The sequence below is a fragment of the Leptonotus elevatus genome, chromosome 8 (assembly GCF_054856555.1).
Source record: "Leptonotus elevatus isolate MCC_2025b chromosome 8, RoL_Lele_1.0, whole genome shotgun sequence".
NCBI classification, from domain to species: domain Eukaryota; kingdom Metazoa; phylum Chordata; class Actinopteri; order Syngnathiformes; family Syngnathidae; genus Leptonotus; species Leptonotus elevatus.
Genome location: NC_141246.1, coordinates 5,269,496 through 5,294,343, shown reverse-complemented (window position 1 = coordinate 5,294,343; position 24,848 = coordinate 5,269,496). Strand labels below are relative to the sequence as shown.

Here is a 24,848-nt window from a genome sequence, read left to right as displayed (position 1 = left end):
CAGAGCAATCATGGCGTCAGTAAACCTCAAGTGCAAGCATTTTTCCCCTCACAAAATTGCAGCATCAAAACAAAAGGTATCTTTAAAGCTAAAAAATTCATGCCGTGTTCTTTTCAAGTCATCAACTACCTGGAGAACCTTTTTAAGACAAATTGATTTATTGCATATATGTGATATTAAAGTTATCAAATGCCCAATAACTCACTCTGTTCTGAAAAATGAAACACAACAAATCAAAATGCATGCAAATGAGAAGCGGAACCTCTAAAGCGGAACATAGCTACATGCTAATGGGTTAGCTTCTGCTCGGCGGAGTTCAATGTGTTTCTGGAATTGAAATTGCACTTAGCAGTCAAAACGACATTTTGCATCAGCTCAAGTTCCACTTCCTGATCTATGGTTATCACCACCTCTCACCCCTTTGTTTTCATGGGTGTACTCTTCACCCAAATTAAAAGCAAAATAACACAAAAAAGTGCACTTGCTTATAGTTAATCCTGAAGATTTGACACATTGCTGCCTCGCGGTAAGTTCCATATCCTATTCTATGGTTCACATTCACTCAACAACAAAAAGGCAACACAAACTTTTATAACTACAACTAAAGTCTCGTGTGATTTGCCAAAGTCATAGTGATGATGGTTGGTTCCACTTTGGAGGTCCTACTAGTCGTATCATAATGCATGGTCCTGTGCTATATGATGTTTGCATGAGGTAATTTAAATAAAAAAAAAAAAAGTTTTTGCTTAAACCTTAATTGAAAGAACATAGATTTCACCAAAACAAAATCTAAATAAATTAAAATGGTTAAACAGTATACATACAACACTTTCAGTCCTAAAGGAGTTTTTCAGTGCTTGTTGCAAGGGGTCGGCAACCATTTCAGAGCATAATACAGCGGTGCCTTGTGATAAGACTTTAATCCATTCCGTGACCATGCTCATCTCAAATCAGCTTTCCCTATTGAAATGAGTGGAAATGTCAACGACAAAAGTGCTCCACCCTCCAAAGACCACTTCTTCTACAACTAATCAGTTCGCTAGTAGTTATTTTTCATAGAGGATAGGAGTATTAATTTGTTGTATATATATATATATATATATATATATATATATATATATATACATACATTTATTTTTGTTTTTTTCCACAATTAGTGTTCAACTCTATCAATGCTAACAGTTAGCATGTTAATGTTTTTTTTCTCTCTCAATTATGTTAGCATTAAGCTAATGTGCCCAATAACCCATAGGTAACATTATTTGGTTGCTCTAAAAACAGTGTGTAATTGAATGTTGAATTAATTTTTTTTACGGCCACCACTGCTTTTCAAGTTTTGACATCTATCCCTAAAAGTCGGGTCACTCATATCTCAAGGCAGCACTGCACAACCAAACTGGAGAGCTGTCATCTGTAAAACTGATGTTTAAGCCTCTTTACAGCAAAATTGCAGCAGAGCAGTAGCACAATATCTGTCATTTATTCATTTTTTTTCCTTTTACACATTCCCCTTATACAAAGGCATCGTCCCACCTGTTAAGCCTCGGGTATTAGCTCCAAAAGTGCTTCCACCCACTCTGCGATATGGCAACAAGGCGGGAAATGCCGACTTTTACAGAATTTTTGACTCGAGTCGTAATACATATGATGGATCTGTGTGAAAGGGGCCAAATCGCAGTAATATTGCATTTGTGGTAATGTGTCCGGATCTCCATGTGAAACAGCTACACTGCTTCATGTTCGTTTGATCTCAGTGTTAAAGAGGCTAACTTGCTAACTTGGTTGGACCTATGTGTGAGGCTACATTTATAATTTGACCGTCTCTCTGTGTGAGAGACAAATTGCTAATTTGCCATCATTTGTTTGCTGGATTTCTCTGTGAAAGAGCCAACTGGCTTTTTACAAGCATTCTGATCATGTCATAGTAGACGTCTTCATCGTGACAAGGCCTTAGGAGCTTTATGTGGCATCTGTAAAGCTGCCGTCTAAGTCTCCTTTACTGACCTTCAGGTATATTTCACGTTTTTTTCCCTCATGAATGTACCACGGCCTCTGAGGGTAGCAAAAAGGTCCCCCCACCTCTTCTCTTGTTACCATTGTGTGCTTTTTATTTAGCTTTAGAAGACCAGTCTACTAATGGTGTTAAAGCCCCCTCCTCCTCCCCCTCCCCCTCCGGATGGGCCGCAACTCCCCGGCGGGTTGTTGTCATCCGAGCCGTTGGGCCTGAAGGAGCAGGAAGACGACGGGGCCTGCAGAGCCTGAGTCCGAGCGTTCAGCTCTTGTTCCTGTGGGGAGAGAAACAAACATGTCAAAAGGGCAGTTGCAGCGTTCTGACAGCTCCCCCTAGTGGCCGTTTTTGCACAGAGACTGCTCAGTGGCTCGTGAAATTGCTGCCCGCCTTCCTCCAGATTTGACTCGAGGCGACGGCGAAACAGATCTTTTTATCAAGCGTTGATCTTGATGATTTGTCGAGGACGTTTGTTGTACAGCGCCGACGCCACAGTGCGTGTGTGAAATGTGAACAAGTGCAGAGCTCTGCAGTCTGTGCCTTCCCCTTTAGCGGCTCTCATGTAAATTGGAGAAAACCAGATGTAACGCAATAACCAGTGTTTGTTCACCTGTGCCTTTTACGCAAAACCCAGCAAAAGCAGGACATTGCTTCAACTGTGTGTGCACTGAAAAAGGCACAGGTGGATAAATGCCCAATTTTACCATATTGCATATTTGTGGTAAAACTGCAGGACTTTTAGGTGACAGAATCTATATTGCCAATATATGAAAAAGAGTTTAAGATTTTTCATTTGTGATCATGTGAAAGAGGCTAAATTGCAATCATTTGACTGGACCTCTGTGTCAAAGAGGCTAAACTGTCAAGGTTGAATTGCTAATTTGTTGTAATTTGGCTGAAACCCTGTATGAAAGGATCTTAATTCCTAATTTGACTGTATCTCGGTGTGAAAGGTCAAATTGATCATTTGCAGAGCTTGGTGTGAAAAAGGCAAAATTCCTAGTTCTGCTTTAATTAAGTAGGCTACATCGCAGTAATATGGCTGGATCTCTGTGTGAAAGGGGCAGATTTTTCAGTTATTTGTGTGGATCTATGTGATAGAGGTTCAAGTGATTTCAGATAATAGTTTTGTAGTTTTCATTTCAGTTCGTAAATGTTCCATTTTTAGTTTTTGTTATTATTTAATTAGTTTTCATTATCTATAATAGTTTTGGTGTGAAAGAGACCGCGTTGCTTTAAACGGGCTGGATTTCTGTGTGAAATGCTTGAAAAATAGTTTTACCTGCAAATACAGCTTATTGTCCTTGATAATGGCGTCAAGCAGTTCTTTCTGCAGTGGTGGCTCAGCGCTCTGCCTCGTTCCACTAGCTGCAACGCCTTTAATAGAGTCCTGCCCCGCCACTTCCTGTTTCCTGTACATGAGTACATAGGCGGTGTCCTTGGGGAAGCGGCTGGTGATGTTCTGCACCGACTGGAAAGAGGCGAACGTCACCCTGCTGTCATTGAACAGCAGCCAGTCGCCGGGGGGCCCTGAGCCGCCCCCCTGACCACTGAGGCCCTCTCGCACTTGCTCCCCTTGACTCAAGTCCTCGTTTTGACAGGAGGCAGCAACTTCTGCTGTGCTGTTGCAGCCATAGGAGTAATAATGTCCACTCTCGGACGACACGCCCGAATGCATCACGACGGAGCTGAGGACGTAACACACCGACTGGACTTCCTCGTCTCGACGGGAGGGTTTGAGTTTCTTGGCCAGGTTCTCGCTGCTCTCGGGGGAGTCCACCGCGGAAGGGGAGGCGGGAGCTGGCAGGGGCGGCGACGGCGACGGCACCAAGGGCCGGTGCACGGGAAGGCGCAAGCGTGGCGGGATGGTGACGTTGTCCAAGATCTTGCGGCGCACGTGGCACTTGGCGTCGTAGGCGAAGCGCAGCAGCGTGAGGATCAAATACTCGGGGGCCGACATCACCTTGAGGGTCCGCTCGGCCCGCCGTAGGCTGCCGCACTTGCCGCAGAAGTAGGCGTTGTCCTGGTCAAGGATCTCCGGAGCCAGGAAGTAGTCCACTAGGTCGGGCACGGAGAAGGGAGGTTCGTTGCTCTCTGGCACGGCGGGGACGTGGCTGGCTTGGTCTTTGGTCCCCGGAACGGGGGTCTCGCTGCCGCCGTTGACTGAACCCTGGCAAACCACTTTCGACTCGTCGGACTTAGGAAGACAAGAGACAAAATTGCGTGGAAAAGAGGATAAAGTGTTAAATTGTGGTAATTCATCTGGACTTTGAGGTAAAAGAGGCTAAATAACTAATTTGCTGTAATTTAGTTGGGTCTCTGTGTGAAGTAGGCGAAATTACTCATCTGTGAGAAAGCAACTAAATTGCGAATTGCTGTAATTTAGCTGAGTCTCTGTGTGAAAGAGGCTAAATTGCTAATTTATGGTAAGTGTTTTTTTCCCCGTATAAAATATGCAAATTAGCTCATTTACTAATTTAGCGGTGTGGCTGTTTTAAACTAAATTGCTAATGCACAGAAATTTACAGTAATTTGGCTAGGTTTCTCTGTGTGAAAGAGGCTAAATTGTCAACCTGATGGCAGGAGGCTATTTTTTTTGTAATTTAGCTAGGTGTCAAAGAGGCAAAATTATTAGGTTACGGACATTTGGCTAGGTGACTGTGTTAAACTGCTAATTTGCCGCAAAGTGTAAACGTTAATAATTTGCGGTAATTTCGCCGAATCTCTGTTAGAGAGGGGAAAACTTGTCTATTTTTGTGCCGTGGTAATTTGGCTGGATCTCTTCAAGAAAAGGCCACATTGACAAATTTGTGGAAATAAAAGACTATTCATTATTGGCTGATCTCTGCCTGAAAGAGGCCGAATTACAGATTTGAGGTAATTTAGGATGGATGTTTACTATATTACTAATTTGGTTGGATCTCTGTGAAAAAAAGCTAATTTACAGTAATTTGTCTGGATCTGTGTGAGCTCAAATTGGCAATTTCTGGTAAAGAAAATAAATTGATAATTAACAATCATTTGGCTGGTATCTGTCTGAAAGAGGCTAAAGTTGTAATTTGTTGGAACTTGTAATAATTAGCCAGTATCTCTGCATTAAAGAAGCTAAAACTGCTAAATTGGCCCGATCTTTGTATGAAAGGCTAAAATGCTACTTTACTCATTTGACTGGATATCAAAGGGGTAAGATTGCTTATGGTTATTTCACCGGATCTCAATTGTTAAATTGGCTAGATCGCTGGGTGAATAAGGCTAACTTGCCAATTTGTGTTAAAGAGGCCAACTTGCTTTGGACTTGTCGGCATCCCGCGAGGGGCAGAAGGCCAGCGAAAGGTCCGTGAAGGGCTCCTCCTTTTCGGAGACGCAGTCGCAGTGCGTGCATCGGACGCCCGTCACCAGCTTCCCACCGAAAGTCCTCTCTATGAGCGTCCGTGTGTCGTTGTCGTCCACTCTTGGAGAGGAAACTTCGCCTTCTTCGGGGGTCGTCGGAGCGGTCGCGTCTTTGCCGCTTGAGTCAACGGCATCGGTGGGAACGCTGGCCTTGGCCGATTCCAACACCTGAATGGTTTTCTCCTCTTCGTGTAACCTTGGTATCAGGAGACAATGTCAATAAACTTGGGAGATGCTACGGTAGAGGATACTGTGAACAATATCAAGAGGAAAAGTGTTTGATAGAAAAAATAAGGAGAAAAACACAGATCCTAATTAGCTATGTATCATACCTGTCTAGTAGAAAGCGGAGGTATTCCGAGCAGTCCTGCTGAGAGCCCGCATTGAACCACGGCGGGCGGGACACCTCCAAGAAGTTCCTGGGCGCGTAGGCCGCCCTCTGTGGTGAAACAAAGACATTGCACCACACTTTCATGTTGCCACAGTCGTTCTAGACATCCGCGTGCAAACACAAACCTGAGTGTGCGCAAGGAAGGCGAAGAGCATTTGCAGCTTCTTCATCAGGGTGCTGGAACCGTTCAGGCGTAGCGACAACACATGTCGTCTGAAACTGGACAAAGACAAGCTCACTTTAGATCATAGGTGTCAAACTCTGGTGCTCGAAGGCCGGAGTCCTGCAGGTTTTGGATGTTTCCTTTCTCCAACACAGCTGATATATGATCAGCTCATCAGCAAGCTCTGCATAAGCCTGATAACAATCCTGCTGATTGGAATCAGCTTGTGTTGGAAGAGGGAAACCTCCAAAACCTGCAGGACTGCGGCCCTCGAGGACCGGAGTTTGACACCTATGCTTTAGATGGAAGCATTATTTAAAAGAGGCATATTTTTATGTTTCAGGGTTTATGCAGCTTAATTTAAATTCAAGACATTTTAATTTCATTTTAAAATACATTGAAGACCAACGTCACAATATTGCCGATGTCCCATATTGTTCAAAGTTGCCACAAGTACATAAACAACGTGCATCTGCTCCAGACTAAGATTACATCACTTTTGTTGGTTCCACGATTGTGATTGAGGCATGTTACTACAAAAGTCATTTAGTAAATTATTTTTTTTGAATAATGTTAATTTATTGTGAGATTAGACACTATTCACAATCTAAAATCGTACTACGTGTTATGTATTTTCTGAGACTTTGGAAAGATTGATTTAAGACATTTTAATGCCAATTAAGGCCTTGTTCATAGATTCATGGATTCCGTGTTCATATTCGAATTGTTGGGTTTCTGCCAACCTCGCAAATAGTAAGTACTGGTACACATTTTGTTATCTCACTCTTTCTGAAAGTAGGGGACATCAGTCGCCGAGTTGCTAGAATTCTCCAATAACATCATAAAAGGTTGCTAGTCTTTTTTTCCCCCTGGTTGATAAATAAAATGGCAAAGTCGCTAAGCAGCTCTCTAGTTGACCTGGTAACAAAAGCTTCACTTGGCATTTGCAATAGAAACAACCACTGCACCAAACAAAACGTACATTTGAACCAGAGTGTGACAAGTGCCTTTTAAGTGTACTATAATAGCATTATATGCCTTCGTGACTTACTCTGTGGCCATGAAGAGAGTCTGCAGGATGCTGTTCATGTAACAGGTGTTGCCCAGGTTGGCCAGGCCTGTCTTGCCAGTCTCGGATTTCCCGGCCTGCCTCAGCGGACCGGAGGCGAAAGAGTTGGACTGGGACGTCCAGGCACTTTGATTCAACACCAGCTTGATCTTCTCCTCGCTTGGTTTCGGCAGATCCTGGTGGAATGAGACACAAATTTAACCATGGGTCACTTTTGCCAAGAGATATTACTGGACTGTGTGTGTGTGCATGCGTGCGTGCGTGCGTATACTTTTATACTTTATATCAAGCAAAACAAACGTGGAATTAATCCTTGAGATTCTTACTGAGCTTGAGTTAAAGGATTGTGAGATGTGATTGTGTTTCACATGTTTATGATTTGAACCTCATATTGAGGGATATTTTGTCACGAAAAAATTGAAAATGTAAAACAGAAAATAACACACCTGTGGAGTTTATCTACAGAGAAGCTGTCGTTACTCATATATTTTGTTTTATTAACAGTGGCTGTATTATTTTTACAGTTGTTTGACAATGAATATGCTTAAAGTGGAACCTTAAACATTTATTGACAATGTGTTATATGTCACCTCACTAGTCTAAACATAACATTCTGATTTAATTTATGGAATATGAGTTATGAAGCAATATCCAGCCGTTTTTATCCATCTTAGGGGGCGGCCATTTTGCCACTTGCTGTCGACTGAAGATGACGTCAATGTTGCTCGGGGCTCAGGCAACGAACCCAATCACAGCTCACCTGTTTTCTGAAGTTGAGCTGTGATTGGTGTTGACGCAAGTGGCAAAATGGCCGCCCACCCGAGATGGATAAAAACGGCTGGATTTTGCTGCTCAACTCCTATTCCACTAACGCAATATTAACCAGAAGGTCATATTTAGACTAGTGGGGGCTGCATAGAATATATTATTGTCACACACAAAAATTATTATTATTATCAAAATGTCCCCTTTAAGTGTTTCTGAAAGCCTCGCCTGTGCTTTGAATGAAACGTTCTGAACAACGTAATTCCAGGGCTTGTTTACCTTGATGGCTTCCAAAATGTGGTCGTAGAGATCTGGGAATCCTGAATACTGATACATCATGCAGTGTACGAGCTCCGTGAACTGCAGCAGGAAGGCTTTACTGGTGGGGAGGCCGTCGGCCTGCAGGGAATGCACCAGATGCACCACGTGCGGAATAACCTGCAACATATGAGGAGCACAGGATTGTTGGACACAGCAGGAATGCCGATAGCCCCCTTTCACGTTTTTTTTGCTGGCCAGATTCGTTACCAGATGGAAGGCCTCGGGAGAGTGCTGGAAACTGAGGAGCATGTGGGATAGGACTGCGAGCGCCCCCTGCCGCACGATGGGATACCACAGACGATTGAACACCTGTGGGTGGGGGACACATGGGAAATGAAATCAACGAGTGAACAGTGAACATCTTGGCGCATCATTGCTAAAAGGAGCTAAATGACATTTGACAGTAGTTCCTGGTTAATAGGCATTCTGGCGGCTGAAAACGAACATTAGATTTAAATTATCATATTATTGTGTCACTTATAGTTGTTTGTCACTAAATGTATTATTAGCATTTTATTTATATATGTTGTTGTTCTAGAGTAAATTTGAAAAGAAAAGGTTTGACTCAGAGTTAAGGATGTCTTTTATGGATTTTCTTGTGTAAAAATAAAACAGTATTTTAAAAATATATTAGTATTTAAAAAATATTATGACAATTTTTTTAATTGGCTTCATTGAGTTTATTGTTTCTGGATGTGTATGTAAATTACTTACTTTTTAATGAAATTTACATTGATCAAAACATTTGATTAAAATGTCTATTAATAAAAAAGGCAGAGGAAAATTATCATATGAATTAAAAAGAATGCACATTTTAATTTAATGAATTAATTCACACTTGTTTTCACATTTTTCTTAGGATATATACAGTACATCTGCTTTGGTGGCAATAATCCTTGTACTGTGAAAAATATGAATAAAGTAGAGAGTCTAGAGACTGATTTGAATGTTTCACAAGCCCCATTTGGATGTTTTTTTAAATTAAATTACATTAAAACAAAACATGTGCAGATTTCATTACCTACCAGTTCAATTTTGAGCTGAGTGACATCAATGAGGATTGTGAACTTCTGAACAGCGGCCAGTCCTTTAAGCAGAGCGATGACCCAGGTATCCACATGCTGGGCCAGAGGCCAGGAAAGCCAGTCGATCATCCTAAAGCAAGAGGTCAAGTGTGTGAGTGGCCTCCATCCAAAAGCATCACGTGTACATACTTCCACATACCTGCAGAGTGCTTTGGTCATGTTTGCGTCTTTGACATTCTGGTCCATGGTGAGACTCTTAATAAGCACTGTGATCATCTGGACAGGGATGTATTGTACCAGACTGGCCAAGGCGATAGACGGCTCAAAGGACGGGTCTGAAGAAGGACGGGGGGGGAATACACTTAGCAGACATAAGCTAGAATGGTATAAAGTCAAGACGTTATGAGAACAAGACAATTGTAAAAGGAAAGTAATAAAGGCATTAGGCAAAGTTGTATTGTTATGACATTACAGTAATGCAACAAGAACAAAGTTGTCATGTTATAAATTGTTAAATCACGCAAATCAAGTTTCAGTTTAAAAAAAAGTTTGTTGTGTTAATTCATCTCAATTCGAACATTACTTTAGAAATGGCGGAATTAAAAATCAGCGCCACAGATGGCTCCATTTTATTTGTTGATGATGAATCAATCGTGAATGGAACAATGTCTCACCCGTAGAAGCGATGATAGCGAAGACCTCCTGCAGGGAAGGCAGCAGAGTGGCCGGCTCTGCCTTCCAGATATTCTGCAGCAATGTGCTGACCTTGGTGACCTGGGCCACGTACTCGCCAAGCTCCTGCTCCTGGCTGGCCAGGCAGTGGAAGTAACCGATGGTCCTCACCAGCTGCTGGCAGAACAGGATGCCGCCCTTGTCTCTGGGCACGCACTGCACAAAGTCGGACAGCAGTGTGGCAAGACGGGCACACACGGCCGACCCGGGCCGCTCGCACACCATCCTCAGCATCTCCACCTGGACTACGGCGAACAGCTCCAGCACGGCGGGGCAGCTGATGAGCAGCCGCAGTCCGCAGTGGATGTAGTCCACCACGGCCGGGTCTTTGTGATCCAGCTGCTCGTAGCCCTGCTGCAGCAGGCCCAGCACAAAGTCCTTGCTGAAGAACACCTCAAACTCCGAGCGGTGGTAGCGGGCATACGCCTCCAAGACCTGGAAGCCCACCTGAGGGGGGAAAAAAAAAGAGTACACACACTCAGTACTTAAGTACTTGACACGAGGGATATGGACTGAGCCGTGCACAAAATAGCCCGACTTTACAATTGCCAAACTGCGCATAAGCCGAGTTCACTGTATCATAAATGAAAAGACAAATTGGTTCTTTAAATAAAAAAGTACATATAAGTACAACCAAAAAGTCACCAGAAAAATAAATACTTGGGTTTAAGTACAGATTTAAAAAAAAATCTACTTAAGTACAGTTACAAAATATTTGTACTTGGTTCCACCACTGCCTACCTGCTTCTGGAAGGCGTCCTCCCCCAGCAGGACAAGGCGGGTGGTGACAGTGAACAGGGCCTGGCATTCCTCCACCGCAACGTCCTTCTCGGCCGCCTCCACCACCTTTTTCACAATGGCCTTCTTCACCGGAAGCGTGTGAGCAGAGCTGATCAGGCCCTCCAAAATCTTGTCCATGATGGCGGCCTGCAAGAGAAAAGTGAACAGGACGCCTCATTGGTCATGTGGCATCTGACAAGTGATGCGAGGGTAATTGAACAAAAAAAAAATTTAACTATGAACTAACAATGGAAATTGTGCAATATTATGAAATATTATGAGAATAAAATGCCATTTTTATATAGAATTTTTTTTGCTGTTATGACAAAACATATAATTTTACAAGACAAAAGTCATAATGTATAAAAAAACGAAATTAAAAACCAGCAATTTTATATATATATATATATATATATATATATATATATATATATATATATATATATATATATATATATATATATATATATATATATATATAAAGTTTTACTTTTCCAAGTAGAGTTCAGCTGTATTTATCGTTCAAGTCTTGTACAATACATTATCAATTTTATCTTTAGTGCAGCGTGCTTTTAAACATTAACATAAGAACAGTTTTTATTCACATCAGCTTGGAAAGGCTTCTGCGACCGAATGAAAACAAGCGGTACAGTAAATGCATTTTATTTGTTTTACTGTAGTTGTAATGTTAAAATGGCGTACAGTAATAAATACAAGTGTACTGTGTAGGAACCTGCCTTGCTTTTGATAAACACTCAGGTCGACTACGTTACTGCATTATAATGTTGTTCATCTTTAGGGTGCATTTTCTTTAAGGTGGTACTTGGTGTAAACGGTTTGAGAAGCACAGGTGTTCTGTATTATATTGTACTGTATAGTATTGGACTGTATTATACAGTATTGTTTTTTTTTAACTGTCGAATCTCGTGTGACGTTAAAGGCCTTGGCACACAACAGCCAAATACAAACACAACATTATTCACGAAATAACAGTCTTTAAACAAGTCACGCTGCCACAAACATCATTTACAGTCACTTTAGGAGCGTTTATCACACTTATTTTCCACCTTTTTCTTCACTACAGTAGCCCATCGTTCATGAGCGCCTTGACGGCAACCGTACACAAGTACAAACACATTCGACATTAAACCACCAACGGAGCCATATTTGACTGGAGCGCTAGTAAGTGTTTTAAATATAACTGAAGTGGCATGTTTTTGTTTACGAGCGCCGTGTCGAACAAAGCAACTTGAAGGGCCTGACGTTAGCTGTGTGATGTTTCTAGGTAGCCACTGACTTAGCATAAATGCTAATACGCCCTGAATGACAAGAAGGGGAGACACTCGGTCTGAATAAATACGTCCATACCCAAATGTAGCATGTCAATGGTGTTCGACTTGAAGACGATACACTCCCTTTTGGTGTTAAATCTCGGATCGCAGGTAAATTCAGTTGTATTTTTTGTCAAATCGCTCAACCGGAATCAGCTGATCATCAACATGGCAGCTACGTCATTTCTCTCACGCCCGACAAGCATGAAGGACCCCCAAACGGAGCGCCGATTTTGGTGGCTTGGCATTGCCTGATATTTTAACAACAATAATAATAATAATAATAATAATAATAATAATAATAATAATAATAATAATAATAATAATAATAATAATAATAATAATAATAATATGTAATAATAATAATAATAATAATAATAATCTGGCTGATATCACATTTACACTTGAATTGACAACACAAACGTATCCGGTAGAGTTTTCGCGTTTTGAATAAAAAATATTGTTTTTGTTTTAAAAAAAAAATCCATACTAACACGTTAAATTAAAAGAAAAAAAAACATACAGTTCGCCACGCCATTTTTGCAGTACTTTTTACATGGGCTGGTTCAAACTTTTCTGGTCAAATAATGTAATCCCCTATCATATCACGTGAAATTATACTTGTTTATAATATTGCACATTTTGAATCACATTGCAACGTTTCGATAATTGGGAAGGCAAGGCAACCGCCAATTACTGTCGCTGTGGAAACACTGTACCTATAAATGTTGACTTCGTTTTCTAAAGATATTTAGATGTACAAAAAGGGGAAAATATGCAATAATAATTGCAATATTTGCAAAAATCAAGACCATGGAATTTTTGTTTTAGTTTCCATGATAGATTCAGCTAATCCTCGTTGTGGGAAAGTCTTTACGTTCATCATGAGTCTAAAACTGTTAAACGTAAGTGTTAAGTCAAGTTACGTTACGTTTTCTTGGCAGGAACAAACAGTAAACAGCACTACTTATCCGGTTTTTCTTTCGAATTTATTTATGTATAGCCTTTTTTGTATTATAAAATTTCCGATTTTCTTGAAGGCCACAAGACCAACTCTCGCGATTGCGCGGCATACTCACGCTATGAGAACGCGGGTGTTCAGGAGGAAAATACCGCTAGCGCTGACGGATGTGTCTTTCATTCCTCACAACAGAAACAGTCCCGGACAACGGCGAGAAACGTGTCCACAAAAGCCCACAGAAGATCCATCTAACACGTGACACCGTAACGAAACATATCACGACTAGTCGAAGAGGGAACACCCGCACAACATGTCGGAAATTTTAAGCTGCGTGGAACCGGAGCGGGAAGAGCAGACCGAGGTTAAAGACGCCGGTGGAGCCGAGGTAAAACTATTTGAAATAAGAATTTGTTTCCCCCTTCAGCGTGGCGGTGTCATCCAATGTATCGATACACATGACTGTGATCATTTTTCATTTACGTGAACGTCCCCGACGTCCGACTTCCACCGTTAGCGCCAGTTAGCTCGTGGCTAACTAACTGTAGCCCAACTAGCTAGCACGGCGCCGCTGAAGCCATTGTTGTGCCACAAATGTAGGCATGGCCACATTTCTCTTTATAGTGTACGTTTTCGCTTTTGAGAAGGGCGAGTTGGCATTTTTCGGCCTGTTAGCAGTTAACTGAAGCACGGCAGAATAACTGTTGCATTTATGTTTACATTAGGGCTGCAACTAACAGTTATTTAAAGAACAAATTAACCTGTCCTATTAGTTTGTCGATGAATCTATGAATACAATTTCAGAAAACATACTTTTTCTTAAATTAAATAGGAAAAGTCTGATTCGGATGCCGGCAAAGAGTCGTCATCAGATGCAGGGCCCGATGGGCAAGATGCGTCCTCTTCCTCCTCCACCAAAACCAAAGAATCTGCTCCAGGTTATGAAGAAAAAGTGGTGAGGACATTTTGTTTATACTCGATGCTTAAATACGTCTGTTGTTGTTTTGGGAATAATCCAAATGTCTTATTTTCCACCCATGCAGAAAACGGACCGTACCAACAGATTTGACTACCTGTTGAAGCAAACCGAGCTGTTTGCTCACTTCATCCAGCCAGCCGCGCAGAAGACTCCCACATCCCCCCTCAAGATGAAGCCTGGGCGTCCTCGCATCAAGAAAGACGAGAAGCAGAACTTGTTGTCTGCTGGAGAGTGAGTACCCAAAAATATGGTTAGGCTTGCTCCATTACACACCGTATTAAAAAAAAATCTTATCTGAAACAATGGAAGTCTTTAACTGTACATTCAATGGTTTAAGTGACATTTTAGCATTACCAGGATCCGCCATGAAGCCTTTTTGTGTGGTGGCTCAACCAAGTTGTGGTGGTCCTGCCAAAACCGGCATTGGCCCTGATGTAAAATAATACTACACAAAATTTGTAATTAGATATGTAGGATGGCGAAGGACCTGTGGATGAAATAGTGAAGCATGTCGTTTAAGTGGCCAAAATGCACACCTGTTGCATCAGTGGACGATCAAGACAGCCACTCAAAGGGGAAAAAACACACCCCAGTCAGCCAAAATCTTTTGCTTTCAGCATTCTGAAATCACTCCGTCGTCATCTCCAACTGCTGGACATTGGCATAAACTCGGCGTTCAAATTCGAGCAGGATTTGTTGCACTGGATGAGAGACAGCGAACACGCTTTCACGAAACTGGGAGGCAGCATCGGGCGAGTATAGATTGTGGACGTCTGGGCATGCGTAACCCAGCATCATTGTTAATCAGCCGCACGGCAACAAGACGGACTCCGGTAATTTACTTCATGTTTGAAGGAGAAATTCGGATACAAAAGATGAGGACTTTTGGTGGATTTGTAAAATAACGCGAGTACATTGTTAAATTGTTGAATAAAGTAGAACCGAACTCACAGTTTTGCTCCTGCAACACGTTTGTTTTAGCAAGAATGCGCCAATGCGGTGTGCGCTTTTATGTATGGGTTACATTAAATGGCACCCTCGCTGACCAGTGGTTAACTTAACCACACTTAAGTGTTCGTCGTTATTACGGGCTACGTGAACAAATTACTTCGTCAACGCCGGACATGTTACAATACCCCCCCACCCCCCAATTGACCGCCGTTGACAAAATTCTTAATGCAATCACTGTACCTGTACGTCACAATAAGTTGTATTTCTGCTTCCCCACCCTTTTCCCTCTTTGTTGACGGCAGCAATCGTCATCGGCGCACTGAGCAAGAGGAAGACGAGGAGCTGTTGAGCGAGAGCACCAAGACCACAAACGTCTGCACACGCTTTGATGACTCGCCATCTTGTAAGTGCTCACCTCTATAGATGGAAAGGAAGAAAGTTGCGTATTTATTTTTATCCAATGTTTGCCCTCTTGCTCAGACGTCAAAACGGGAAAGATGAGGGACTATCAGGTCCGCGGTCTCAACTGGCTTATCTCTCTGTACGAGAACGGAATCAATGGCATCCTTGCCGATGAAATGGTAAGTAAATGACAAATGTATCATGTCATCTTGAGGCTTGCCTTGATTTTATACGGATTTTTATGCCGCCAGGGTTTGGGAAAGACCCTCCAGACGATTTCCCTACTGGGCTACATGAAACACTACAGGAACATCCCGGGACCGCACATGGTGCTGGTGCCCAAATCCACCCTGTACAACTGGATGAACGAGTTCAAGCGCTGGGTGCCGTCTCTGCGAGCAGTTTGCCTCATTGGAGACAGAGATGAGAGGGTCAGCCATGTTACCATTTTAATATTATTGAGGGAAAAAAATAACCTGATTTCAATGAAGTAATTTTTGTTGTTGTAAAATAACGTTACATTTTGTTTATTTTTTCAAATCTTTTTCCTCATAAAAATAGCTCATCAATTTTAGTGCAATCCTTCATTCTTGTAAAATTACATATTTGTTTTAGGTAGTTTTGGCCAGACTCTCATAATTTGACGTCTTTAATTTGATAAAATATCTTCGTTCAATCTTGCTCATTTTGTAAAATGTAAATGTTATTTTTGTAAAATTACAACCTTTTTATTGTAAATTTACAGCTGTTTACTTTAAAGTTCAGAGTCAATTTTAACTTTTTTCTCTCACAAAAATGTTTTATTTTATGAAAATAATTTATTATGTAAACTTATGATTTGCATTAAAAAATCCATCTTTCTCATAAGATGTTTTTTTCCTTTCAACGTAACCACCTTTGTCCTGTAAAATTGGGGCTTTAAAAAGAAACAGATTTACTGCCATTGGCGGCAATAGTTGTCAGAGATCAATTTTAACTGTGCTAAAAAAATTCCCCTTAAAAATGTTGTTTCTCTTTTAAAATGACCCCCTTTTCCCCCATGGAAAATTTTGCCATGCCTTTCCTGTAAAAGAACGACTTTGTAAAATGTTGACTTTTTTCCTCTTAAAATGACAAAAGTATTTTTATTAGAATTGTAACTTTTATTTGAAGCCACAAGCTTTCTTTATAAGACATTGCAGCTCTATAATTAGTTTCCAAGGTAGTTTTGCTTGTTAAAGAAAAAGTCGAACTTTAGAAGTGAATATTTACAAAAGGTCTGAACCTCTTCTATCCATTTTGCAGACGGCTCTCATCCGAGACGTGTTGCTTCCCGGCGAATGGGATGTGTGTGTGACATCTTATGAGATTCTCATCATAGAAAAGGCAGTGTTCAAGAAATTCAACTGGCGCTACTTGGTCATCGACGAAGCCCACAGGATCAAGAACGAGAAGTCTAAGGTGTGCATGCCCCAGATCTACCCACTCTGTCTCTAAGGATCCTCAAATAATAACACACATTTTCCTCGCAGTTGTCAGAGATTGTGCGAGAATTCAAGACCACCAATCGCCTGCTGCTGACTGGTACACCACTCCAGAACAACCTGCACGAACTGTGGGCCCTGCTCAACTTCCTGCTCCCCGACGTCTTTAATTCTTCAGAAGTATGTGACCCATTCCACAGTTCTTTTAATCAGACTGAAAATAGTGTCTAATTTGTTGCGTCCGGCCCTTTCAGGACTTTGATTCTTGGTTTGACACAAACAATTGCTTGGGCGATCAGAAACTGGTGGAGCGTCTTCACACGGTATGTTGTGAATGTATTTTTTTTAAGCTATATTTTGAAGCATATTATCAATGTTGTATTGTATTGTTGCGAGTAGGTTCTCCGCCCTTTCCTACTGCGTCGCATAAAAGCTGATGTGGAGAAGACGCTGCTACCCAAGAAGGAGATAAAGATGTATGTGGGACTCAGTAAAATGCAGCGAGAATGGTAAGTACCCTTTAGTTAAATGTTAGTGCTTGGAAATATGGCCTTCAAATAAAATCTGAAAATATTTGCAAATTACTAACCTTTGTATCTTTCCATCCATGTAGTTAGTGTAAACATTGCACATCAGCAGGCATGCACATGAAACTACAGTTTTTGCTAAAAAATTGATTTTAAACTGACTAATGTCCCCTTAAGGTACACCAAAATTCTAATGAAGGACATCGACATCCTGAACTCTGCCGGCAAGATGGACAAGATGCGTCTGCTCAACGTGCTCATGCAGCTGCGCAAGTGCTGCAACCACCCGTACCTTTTCGACGGCGCCGAGCCGGGACCCCCTTACACCACCGACCTCCACCTGGCGGTCAACAGCGGCAAGATGGTTGTGCTGGAAAAGCTGCTGCCAAAGATGAAAGAGCAAGGTAAGTCGGAGGTGTCCTGGTAATGAAAAAAACAACAATTAAAAAAAAAAAAGGGAAACAATTTAGCTGTACTGTAACTCAGTGGTATTTTTGGCTTTCGGTTATCAAACCACCAGAATCTAATATCGGTGATACTCAACCTTGGATTAATTTCATATATTGCATTGTTTTGTTAATTTTCTCTCATGTTACATTATCACTATGATAAACTTTTGGTTCCACACTGCGTGTCTCAAGTTACGGTAGTTATGCACAAGCATCTAATACTGATCTTTCTAAATCTTGTTCCTCCCCAGGCTCGCGTGTGCTCATCTTTAGTCAGATGACCAGAGTGCTGGACATATTGGAGGACTACTGCATGTGGAGGAACTACGGCTACTGTCGCCTGGACGGTCAGACGCCACACGAGGAGAGACAGGTGCGGCGCCAGCAAACTGGGCTGTTCACAGTTTTAAGACGTGATCTTTAACTCCATTTTCACCTATGCAACCCCCTTCACTCCCGGCTGTTTTACTGGATTTTGACTGATTTTGCAAGGCCCACAGAATGTTGTGTTCTATTGCTATAAAAACACGGAACCTACCAAAAGAAAGATTAAAGTCTTCTTTCATCAGGATTTTTTTTTTTTAATTTGTGTTAGGCATGGGTCGATAACCGGTTTGACGATTTACCGTGATTTAAAAAAAAAAGTCAAGGTTTCAATAATCGCTCCGGTAATGAGCTCTTCTTGCGGAGTTGTGTGAATGAGCTTATTTGAAGTTAATTGCCTTCTAAAACAAGTGCAGGCACGAAGGAGGAGAAGGGAGAGGAGTGGGGATAATTGGCGATTTTTATTGTCCTTAAAAATAAATAAGTGTACAAGTGTAGGTGCAAGCGTGTTGTGTCTCCAAGGACAATGTAGCGTTGGTTGAAATAATGACGCTTTATTGGTGGTTTTCCTTTAAATTCTCCTTTTCCTTGTCTCGTACATAAACCTCTTACAGCCGTAAGAGCTGGAAAATAAAACAAATGAGATGCCGTCAATCAGACATTTTCATGTTACCCCCTTGCAGATATAGTCAGGCTAATTCAACTCAAAAGGTAAACACACACATGAATCTAAAGAAAGATAAGCTCCGTTATTTACCTTGTTGCCACTTTCAATCGGACTAAAGTATCTTAAAATGTTGGTTTTGTCGTGCGCAATTCCAACGTCTTGTTCTCTCAATCAATTTGCTGTCTCTTACGCCGTTCTCCCTTTACACATTCCTTCAACCTTCAAAATAATCTTCCGCCCAAAGATGAAGTTAGAAAATAAGAGTTCCAACAATGACAGAAATTTGGTAAATAAACCGCTGTCCTTTACAGACAACACGAGTCTGTTCTAAAAGTAGCTCACCAGCGATGGGACACTGTGACTTAAAACACAAGAAGAATGTCAACATTTATTTATTTAAACTAGCATGGCATACGGTAAGTTTCATCATTATTCACAAACCTGTTTAAAACACTGGGGAAAAGAGCTTGTTGCAACATGGCTGTGGTTGATATCGTATACTCTACTGCCACCTGCAGGCCGTTTTTTGTAATAACTACCATTGCTTTAGGTGACCTCTTCAGGTCAGAGGATGCTTCAAAGCCTCCTGTATGCTCATAAAGTTTTTGAAACCGTTGCAATATTTAAAAAGGATTCATGTTTCAGATCTCCATCAATGCCTACAACGAGCCTAACAGCAGCAAGTTCATCTTCATGCTGAGCACCAGAGCCGGCGGCCTCGGTATCAACCTGGCAACCGCAGACGTCGTCATCCTCTATGACTCAGACTGGAACCCTCAAGTGGACCTCCAGGCCATGGTGAGTGCTCCCTGAACTTTGGACAATTTCAACATACACAAGAAGCGGCTTTAACACTCACCCTCTTGTCCCAGGATCGAGCTCACAGGATCGGGCAGCTGAAGCAGGTGCGCGTCTTCCGCTTCATCACGGAGAACACAGTGGAGGAGAGAATCGTGGAGAGGGCGGAGATGAAGCTGCGACTGGACTCCATTGTCATCCAGCAAGGTAGAACACGTTTGTTTTTTTCCTTTTCCCCAAGTTAGCAGTCGGTCTTAAATGTGTTTTCAAATGTAATTAAAAAGTGTTGAACTGAACTTGCCTTAAGTAGGATCCCTCACCCATGGCAAAAAAAACAAAACCCCACCAGCTATAATTTATAAAGTGATCATGGCTGTTTCTATATCTCAACAGGACGACTTGTGGATCCGAGTGCCAACAAGCTGGGCAAAGACGAGATGCTGTCTATCATCCGGCACGGCGCCACGCACGTCTTCGCCTCCAAGGAGAGCGAGATAACAGACGACGATATCGACGCCATCCTGGAGAGGGGCGAGCGGAAGGCGAGTTCTCGCACAAACACGGCCGCGCAGCTCACATCAAATGTTTTGGTTGACGGTTGACCGCGCTGCCACCAGACGATGGAGATGAAGGAGAAGCTGTCCTCCCTGGGGGAGAGTTCGTTGAGGAACTTCACCATGGACACGGAGAACAGCAGCGTGTACACGTTTGAGGGAGAAGACTACAGAGAGAAGAAAAAGGTACAAAAGAGTCATAGAAATGACATTCATTTTCACAACATAAAGCCTTGATGTTCATCCCCACCTCCTCATCCTCTTCCTCCTTCAGGTCATCACCAACTGGATTGAGCCCCCCAAGAGAGAGAGGAAGGCCAATTACGCCGTGGATGCCTACTTCAGAGAAGCCCTTCGAGTCAGCGAGCCTAAAGCACCCAAGGTACCATCAATAGGAATACCAACACCAGATTGACACACACTTTTAAAGACACGTAAAAAAAAATCCACACAAAAAATAAAACAGAGGGGGGGGGGGGGATACATTAACTCATTCACTCCCAGCCATTTCCACTGAAGCAACCCCATTCGCTCCGGGCTATTTGACTGTATTTTGACTGTTTTTGCAAGGTCCACAGAATATTCTGTTCTATTGCTATAAAAACATGGAACCTACCAAAAGAAAGATTAGAGCCTCTTCGTTCATCAGGGGAAAAAAAGTATATTTGCATATGTTTCCATTTTGCATCAATTAGCATTAGAATATCGCTACGTTTAATTATTATCCACACATCTGCAAAATTTAGAACTGTGGGTAAATTAACTTGCAACATGGCCCTGGTTGATTTCTTCTAGTCTGCCGCCACCTGCTGGCCGTTTTTGTAATAACTACCATTTCCTCAAGAGGGGCTGCATTAAAGCCTTATGCATGTTCTAGCATAAATAAATAAATATATTAAAAAACTTATAAATACGTCTTTGGGAACATTTAAAATAGAACATATTTATAAAAAAATTTGGGAGCAAACGAGTCAAGGACTTGCAATACTCAACGTTGTGCACTGACAGCTGGGGAAAAAAATATTTTAAACAATACTGCACTCTAAAAGCAGTTTGGGTAGATTAAAAAAAGGAACAGACCCGACATCTTCGGTTATTTCTCATTTTTTATTTACAAACTTTTTCTTTTTCTTAATTGTTTAACAACCCAATTTTGAGGAGTTTTGTACAAAACAAATCTCAATTTTACACAACTAAAAATTTGGGTCAAATTGATCCAAGTGACGGCCAGTCCCTTTTTTAAATCCATAATTGGGTTATTTTTTTAACCAAGTGTTTTTAGTGTCGTTTTCTGTGTTTGAAAAGAAGCATCTTTTCGCCCCTCCTTTACCTGATGATGTATTCCATAGAGGTTTAGGAAAGGTGGTTTAACGACCGAAATAACAGTATCCCTATGAGACAACTATTCATCATCGTCATGCATCATCAACCCTACCCATGGGGAAAGTCTCTGCACAGCCACATTTTTATAACCATGTTTGACTTTGCTCGGACTCCACCTTCCAGGCTCCCCGTCCGCCCAAGCAGCCCAACGTTCAAGACTTCCAGTTCTTCCCCCCTCGTCTCTTTGAACTCCTTGAAAAGGAAATCCTCTTCTACAGAAAGACAATTGGCTACAAGGTAACTCTTCTCACTTTCCCCTCACACCTTCTGTCATTCTACAGTAGGGTTTTTAATAACGCAAGCGTCTCCATTTTAGGTGCCGCGCAATCCGGAAATGCCCAACTCTGCTCAGGTCCAGAAGGAGGAGCAAGCCAAGATCGACGAGGCTGAAGCCTTGACGGAGGAGGAGCTGGAGGAGAAGGAGAACCTTCTGCAGCAGGTACGACCAAGACAACACAAGTGTAGCCCCCTTTCACACTGCCTGTAAAACCCGTCTTTCTTGTCGCTGTTCTGTGTGAATGCCGCAGACACAACATGGCGGATCACTCAATTAAAAAACAAATTTTTTTTTTCATGGGCAGGGATTCACCATTTGGAACAAGCGTGACTTCAACCAGTTTATCAAAGCCAACGAGAAGTGGGGACGCGACGACATTGAGAACATCGCCAGAGAGGTGGAGGGGAAAACCCCAGAGGAAGTTATGGAGTATTCTGGTAATGTCCACTTCCACTCAAAATTGTTCCCGTTCCTCTCCATCATACCTGAAGTCCTTATGTGCTCTGTTCAGGGTTGTTATCGTTGTGGAGTTTTCATTTGAGTTAGCTTTTTTTTTTTGTTTGTTTTGAGTTTATTTTTTAGTTATTTATTTTAGTTAGTTTTAGTTTTTAGGATGGTTCTGTTAGTTTTTATTAGTTTATTTTAAAAATGCTTGTTTTAGTTTAGTTTCAGTATTAGTTAAAAAAAAAAAAATTACATGTGTGCAATATTTAATAAACACCATGGTAAAATGAAAAAAGTAACGCATGTCTTACCTAGCGTTGCATTTCAGAGTTAAATGGAAAAGCAGACGAGCTGAGCCAAAAGTCAAGCACGCAAAATAAGCAAAGTGTGCATTGCGTTTGCGCAAGCGTGAAAATCATGTTTGGAAGAAAAAAACTTGCCACCAAACAAAGCCGTCATTTGAATGGCGGCGAATGTAGTACTGAAAGTGTTTGCGTAACTGCACACCTTTAAAGCTCGCAAGCATTCATTCACTCTTTGCAATTTCCAGACAGAAAAGATCCAAACGGACGTAAAAGAGGCTAAAATGGAAAATATCTTTAACACGTTTATTTTGTCCATCCTGAAACCGAGGGAACAGACGGAAGCATCACGAAGCTTGCCAGCGGACGCACATGTAACGAAATTAATGGAGTGACGGTCATTTAAAAACCTGCTTCTAGCCCCAATTGACCCCTTCAGTGAAGAAAGATCCTACCGGTCTCTTGATCGCGTCCTGGTGTTGTGTCCTCAATCCAACTCCCGGAAAAAAGTTGTTGGTGGTGTTTGTTTTTTTGTCAGTTTTCGTTAACTAAAGTAACCTTCTCTGTTCCTCAGCTGTGTTCTGGGAGCGCTGCAATGAACTCCAGGACATTGAGAAGATCATGGCTCAGATTGAGCGAGGAGAAGCCAGGATCCAGAGGAGGATCAGCATCAAAAAGGCCCTGGACTCCAAGGTAGGTCTCCCAAGACCTTTTCACGTTCGATTAGCGCCCTCTATTGGTGGAAAGTTGATGCAATTAAGTGAGTCTTGTCAGGTGTCGCCGCTGTAATGTTTCAGGGTCTAATAAGCCTGGCGGGCTGCCACATTAGAAAGTAACCTGATATGACCCAGCAGCTTAATGCATCCAGTCAATCAGCATCTTCTAACACGCCGTCGCCTTCCGTTCCAGATCGGCCGCTACAAGGCGCCCTTCCACCAGCTCCGCATCTCCTACGGCACCAACAAGGGCAAGAACTACACGGAGGAGGAGGACCGCTTCCTCATCTGCATGCTGCACAAGCTGGGCTTCGACAAGGAGAGCGTGTACGACGAGCTGCGCCAGTGCATCCGCAACTCGCCGCAGTTCCGCTTCGACTGGTTCCTCAAGTCCAGGACGGCCATGGTGAGCAGAGGTTTCCCGCCGTTTTCCGCGCCCGCTGTGCCAGCGCCGTCGCTGAGATGTACGTTTGTGCTCCGGGCGCAGGAGCTGCAGAGGCGATGCAACACGCTCATCACGCTCATCGAGAGGGAGAACATGGAGCTGGAGGAGCGAGAGAAGGCAGAGAAGAAGAAGAGGGGGCCGAAAACGGGCTCAGTAAGTGCTATTAAGTTTAAAAAAATTATTTTTATACCCCTACTTTTTGGGTTCTGGTTCCACTGCTTAACATGATCTGTAATGTCAAAATGTATTTTTCGTGCTTCTCCTCCTGCCATTTAGGCCCAGAAACGGAAGCCGGAAGGAACCGCGGAAGGTCGCGGGCGTCGGAAAAAGCTCAAGTTGTGAAGGCAACGCCTCGTTCGTTTGTACAGCGCGCCATCGTTATCCTAGCCACAACTACAACTACAACAGTAGCGCTTGTGTGCGTTTGCTAATGGTGTCAAACCTCCAAATAGACTTTGTATTATTAGGTTCTAGCAAGTTTTCTGCCTTGTCATTTACGGAGACACTGCAGCTGTGCTGTTTTTTTTTTTTTTTTTTTTTACTTTTAGTCAATGGAAGTTATATTTATGCCTGTTGGTTGTACCACATTCCAATGTACCTTCTTTATTTTCCAATGTTACCTTCTTTATCCTCCCTGTGAATTCAATAAAGATCTCTTTTTTTATATATAAAATAGTGCACTGTGGTAAATAACAAGAAAAAACACTTATTAATTTGTAGCATCAAACTTAAAAAGTAAATTTATGCACCTTTGCAGTTGGAAATTCACGTATGTGTACCTCATTATTTTATGTACAGTATATGCTTACGGCCATACATGATGTGAAGTATTTTAGTATGTTTGGGAGGAAGCAAATTATTTTTTGCCTCTTGGTTTGAAAAGGTTAGTAAAACCTGTCACTCTTAACATGCACTTTGAACGTTTCATTCAGTGATTCTTTTGTCATACCACTAGAGGGAGCCCGAGAATCGCTGTCCTCGTTCATTCTGGCAGACCCATACAAACAGCCTGAATCAATGGAATGGCCACCTGTGCGTTTCACCATGTAGGTTCTTCAATTTGAATTTGTCCTGTCATGAACATGTGTGCTGGATTTTGTGATTGTATTGCAGGGCCTATGTGTCTTTGATGGGTTTGTTGGTGGTGGTTGCCCATATTTTCCAACACTCTATTTGCATTTCATGGCAAATCATCAAACTTTCTGGTTTCTGTGGGACACCAAGGTAATAATAG

At 42.1% G+C, this 24,848-nt stretch overlaps 2 protein-coding genes across 2 annotated transcripts; one reads left to right on the top strand and one right to left on the bottom strand.

Moving 5' to 3' along the window:
- Nucleotides 1-1,464: 1,464 nt before the first annotated feature.
- Nucleotides 1,465-12,156, bottom strand: usp38 (ubiquitin specific peptidase 38). Its single transcript, XM_086083642.1, has 13 exons — nt 12,013-12,156; nt 10,606-10,791; nt 9,807-10,311; nt 9,332-9,467; nt 9,133-9,262; nt 8,315-8,416; nt 8,066-8,224; nt 7,004-7,197; nt 5,915-6,008; nt 5,731-5,837; nt 5,297-5,594; nt 3,291-4,205; nt 1,465-2,285 (listed from the first exon to the last, which is right to left on the bottom strand). The coding sequence occupies exons 2-13, from the start codon at nt 10,780-10,782 to the stop codon at nt 2,118-2,120; spliced, it is 2,985 nt and encodes a 994-aa protein (XP_085939768.1). The 5' UTR covers nt 10,783-10,791; nt 12,013-12,156; the 3' UTR covers nt 1,465-2,117.
- An 891-nt stretch (nt 12,157-13,047) lies between these two features.
- Nucleotides 13,048-24,292, top strand: smarca5 (SNF2 related chromatin remodeling ATPase 5). The gene is made up of 24 exons (XM_086082684.1): nt 13,048-13,321; nt 13,766-13,888; nt 13,977-14,143; nt 15,166-15,266; nt 15,344-15,444; nt 15,517-15,696; nt 16,550-16,705; nt 16,777-16,908; nt 16,983-17,051; nt 17,128-17,237; nt 17,433-17,659; nt 17,956-18,077; nt 19,341-19,493; nt 19,568-19,700; nt 19,887-20,035; nt 20,111-20,233; nt 20,322-20,429; nt 21,554-21,667; nt 21,747-21,869; nt 22,012-22,144; nt 23,028-23,146; nt 23,363-23,575; nt 23,657-23,767; nt 23,891-24,292. Exons 1-24 carry the CDS (start codon nt 13,247-13,249, stop codon nt 23,954-23,956), a joined length of 3,108 nt encoding a protein of 1,035 aa, XP_085938810.1. The 5' UTR covers nt 13,048-13,246; the 3' UTR covers nt 23,957-24,292.
- Nucleotides 24,293-24,848: the final 556 nt, after the last annotated feature.

Excerpts from the sequence above, each read along its gene's own strand:
- usp38 (XM_086083642.1), bottom strand. The coding sequence starts at position 10,782 with ATGGACAAGATTTTGGAGGGCCTGATCAGCTCTGCTCACACGCTTCCG. Across the intron at positions 8,417-9,132 it reads CTCAGCTCAAAATTGAACTG|GTGTTCAATCGTCTGTGGTA; the intron begins GTAGGTAATGAA and ends CCCCACCCACAG. Across the intron at positions 5,838-5,914 it reads CCTTCCTTGCGCACACTCAG|AGGGCGGCCTACGCGCCCAG; the intron begins GTTTGTGTTTGC and ends GTTTCACCACAG.
- smarca5 (XM_086082684.1), top strand. The coding sequence starts at position 13,247 with ATGTCGGAAATTTTAAGCTGCGTGGAACCGGAGCGGGAAGAGCAGACC. Across the intron at positions 16,706-16,776 it reads TCAAGAACGAGAAGTCTAAG|TTGTCAGAGATTGTGCGAGA; the intron begins GTGTGCATGCCC and ends TTTTCCTCGCAG. Across the intron at positions 21,668-21,746 it reads GAAAGACAATTGGCTACAAG|GTGCCGCGCAATCCGGAAAT; the intron begins GTAACTCTTCTC and ends TCTCCATTTTAG.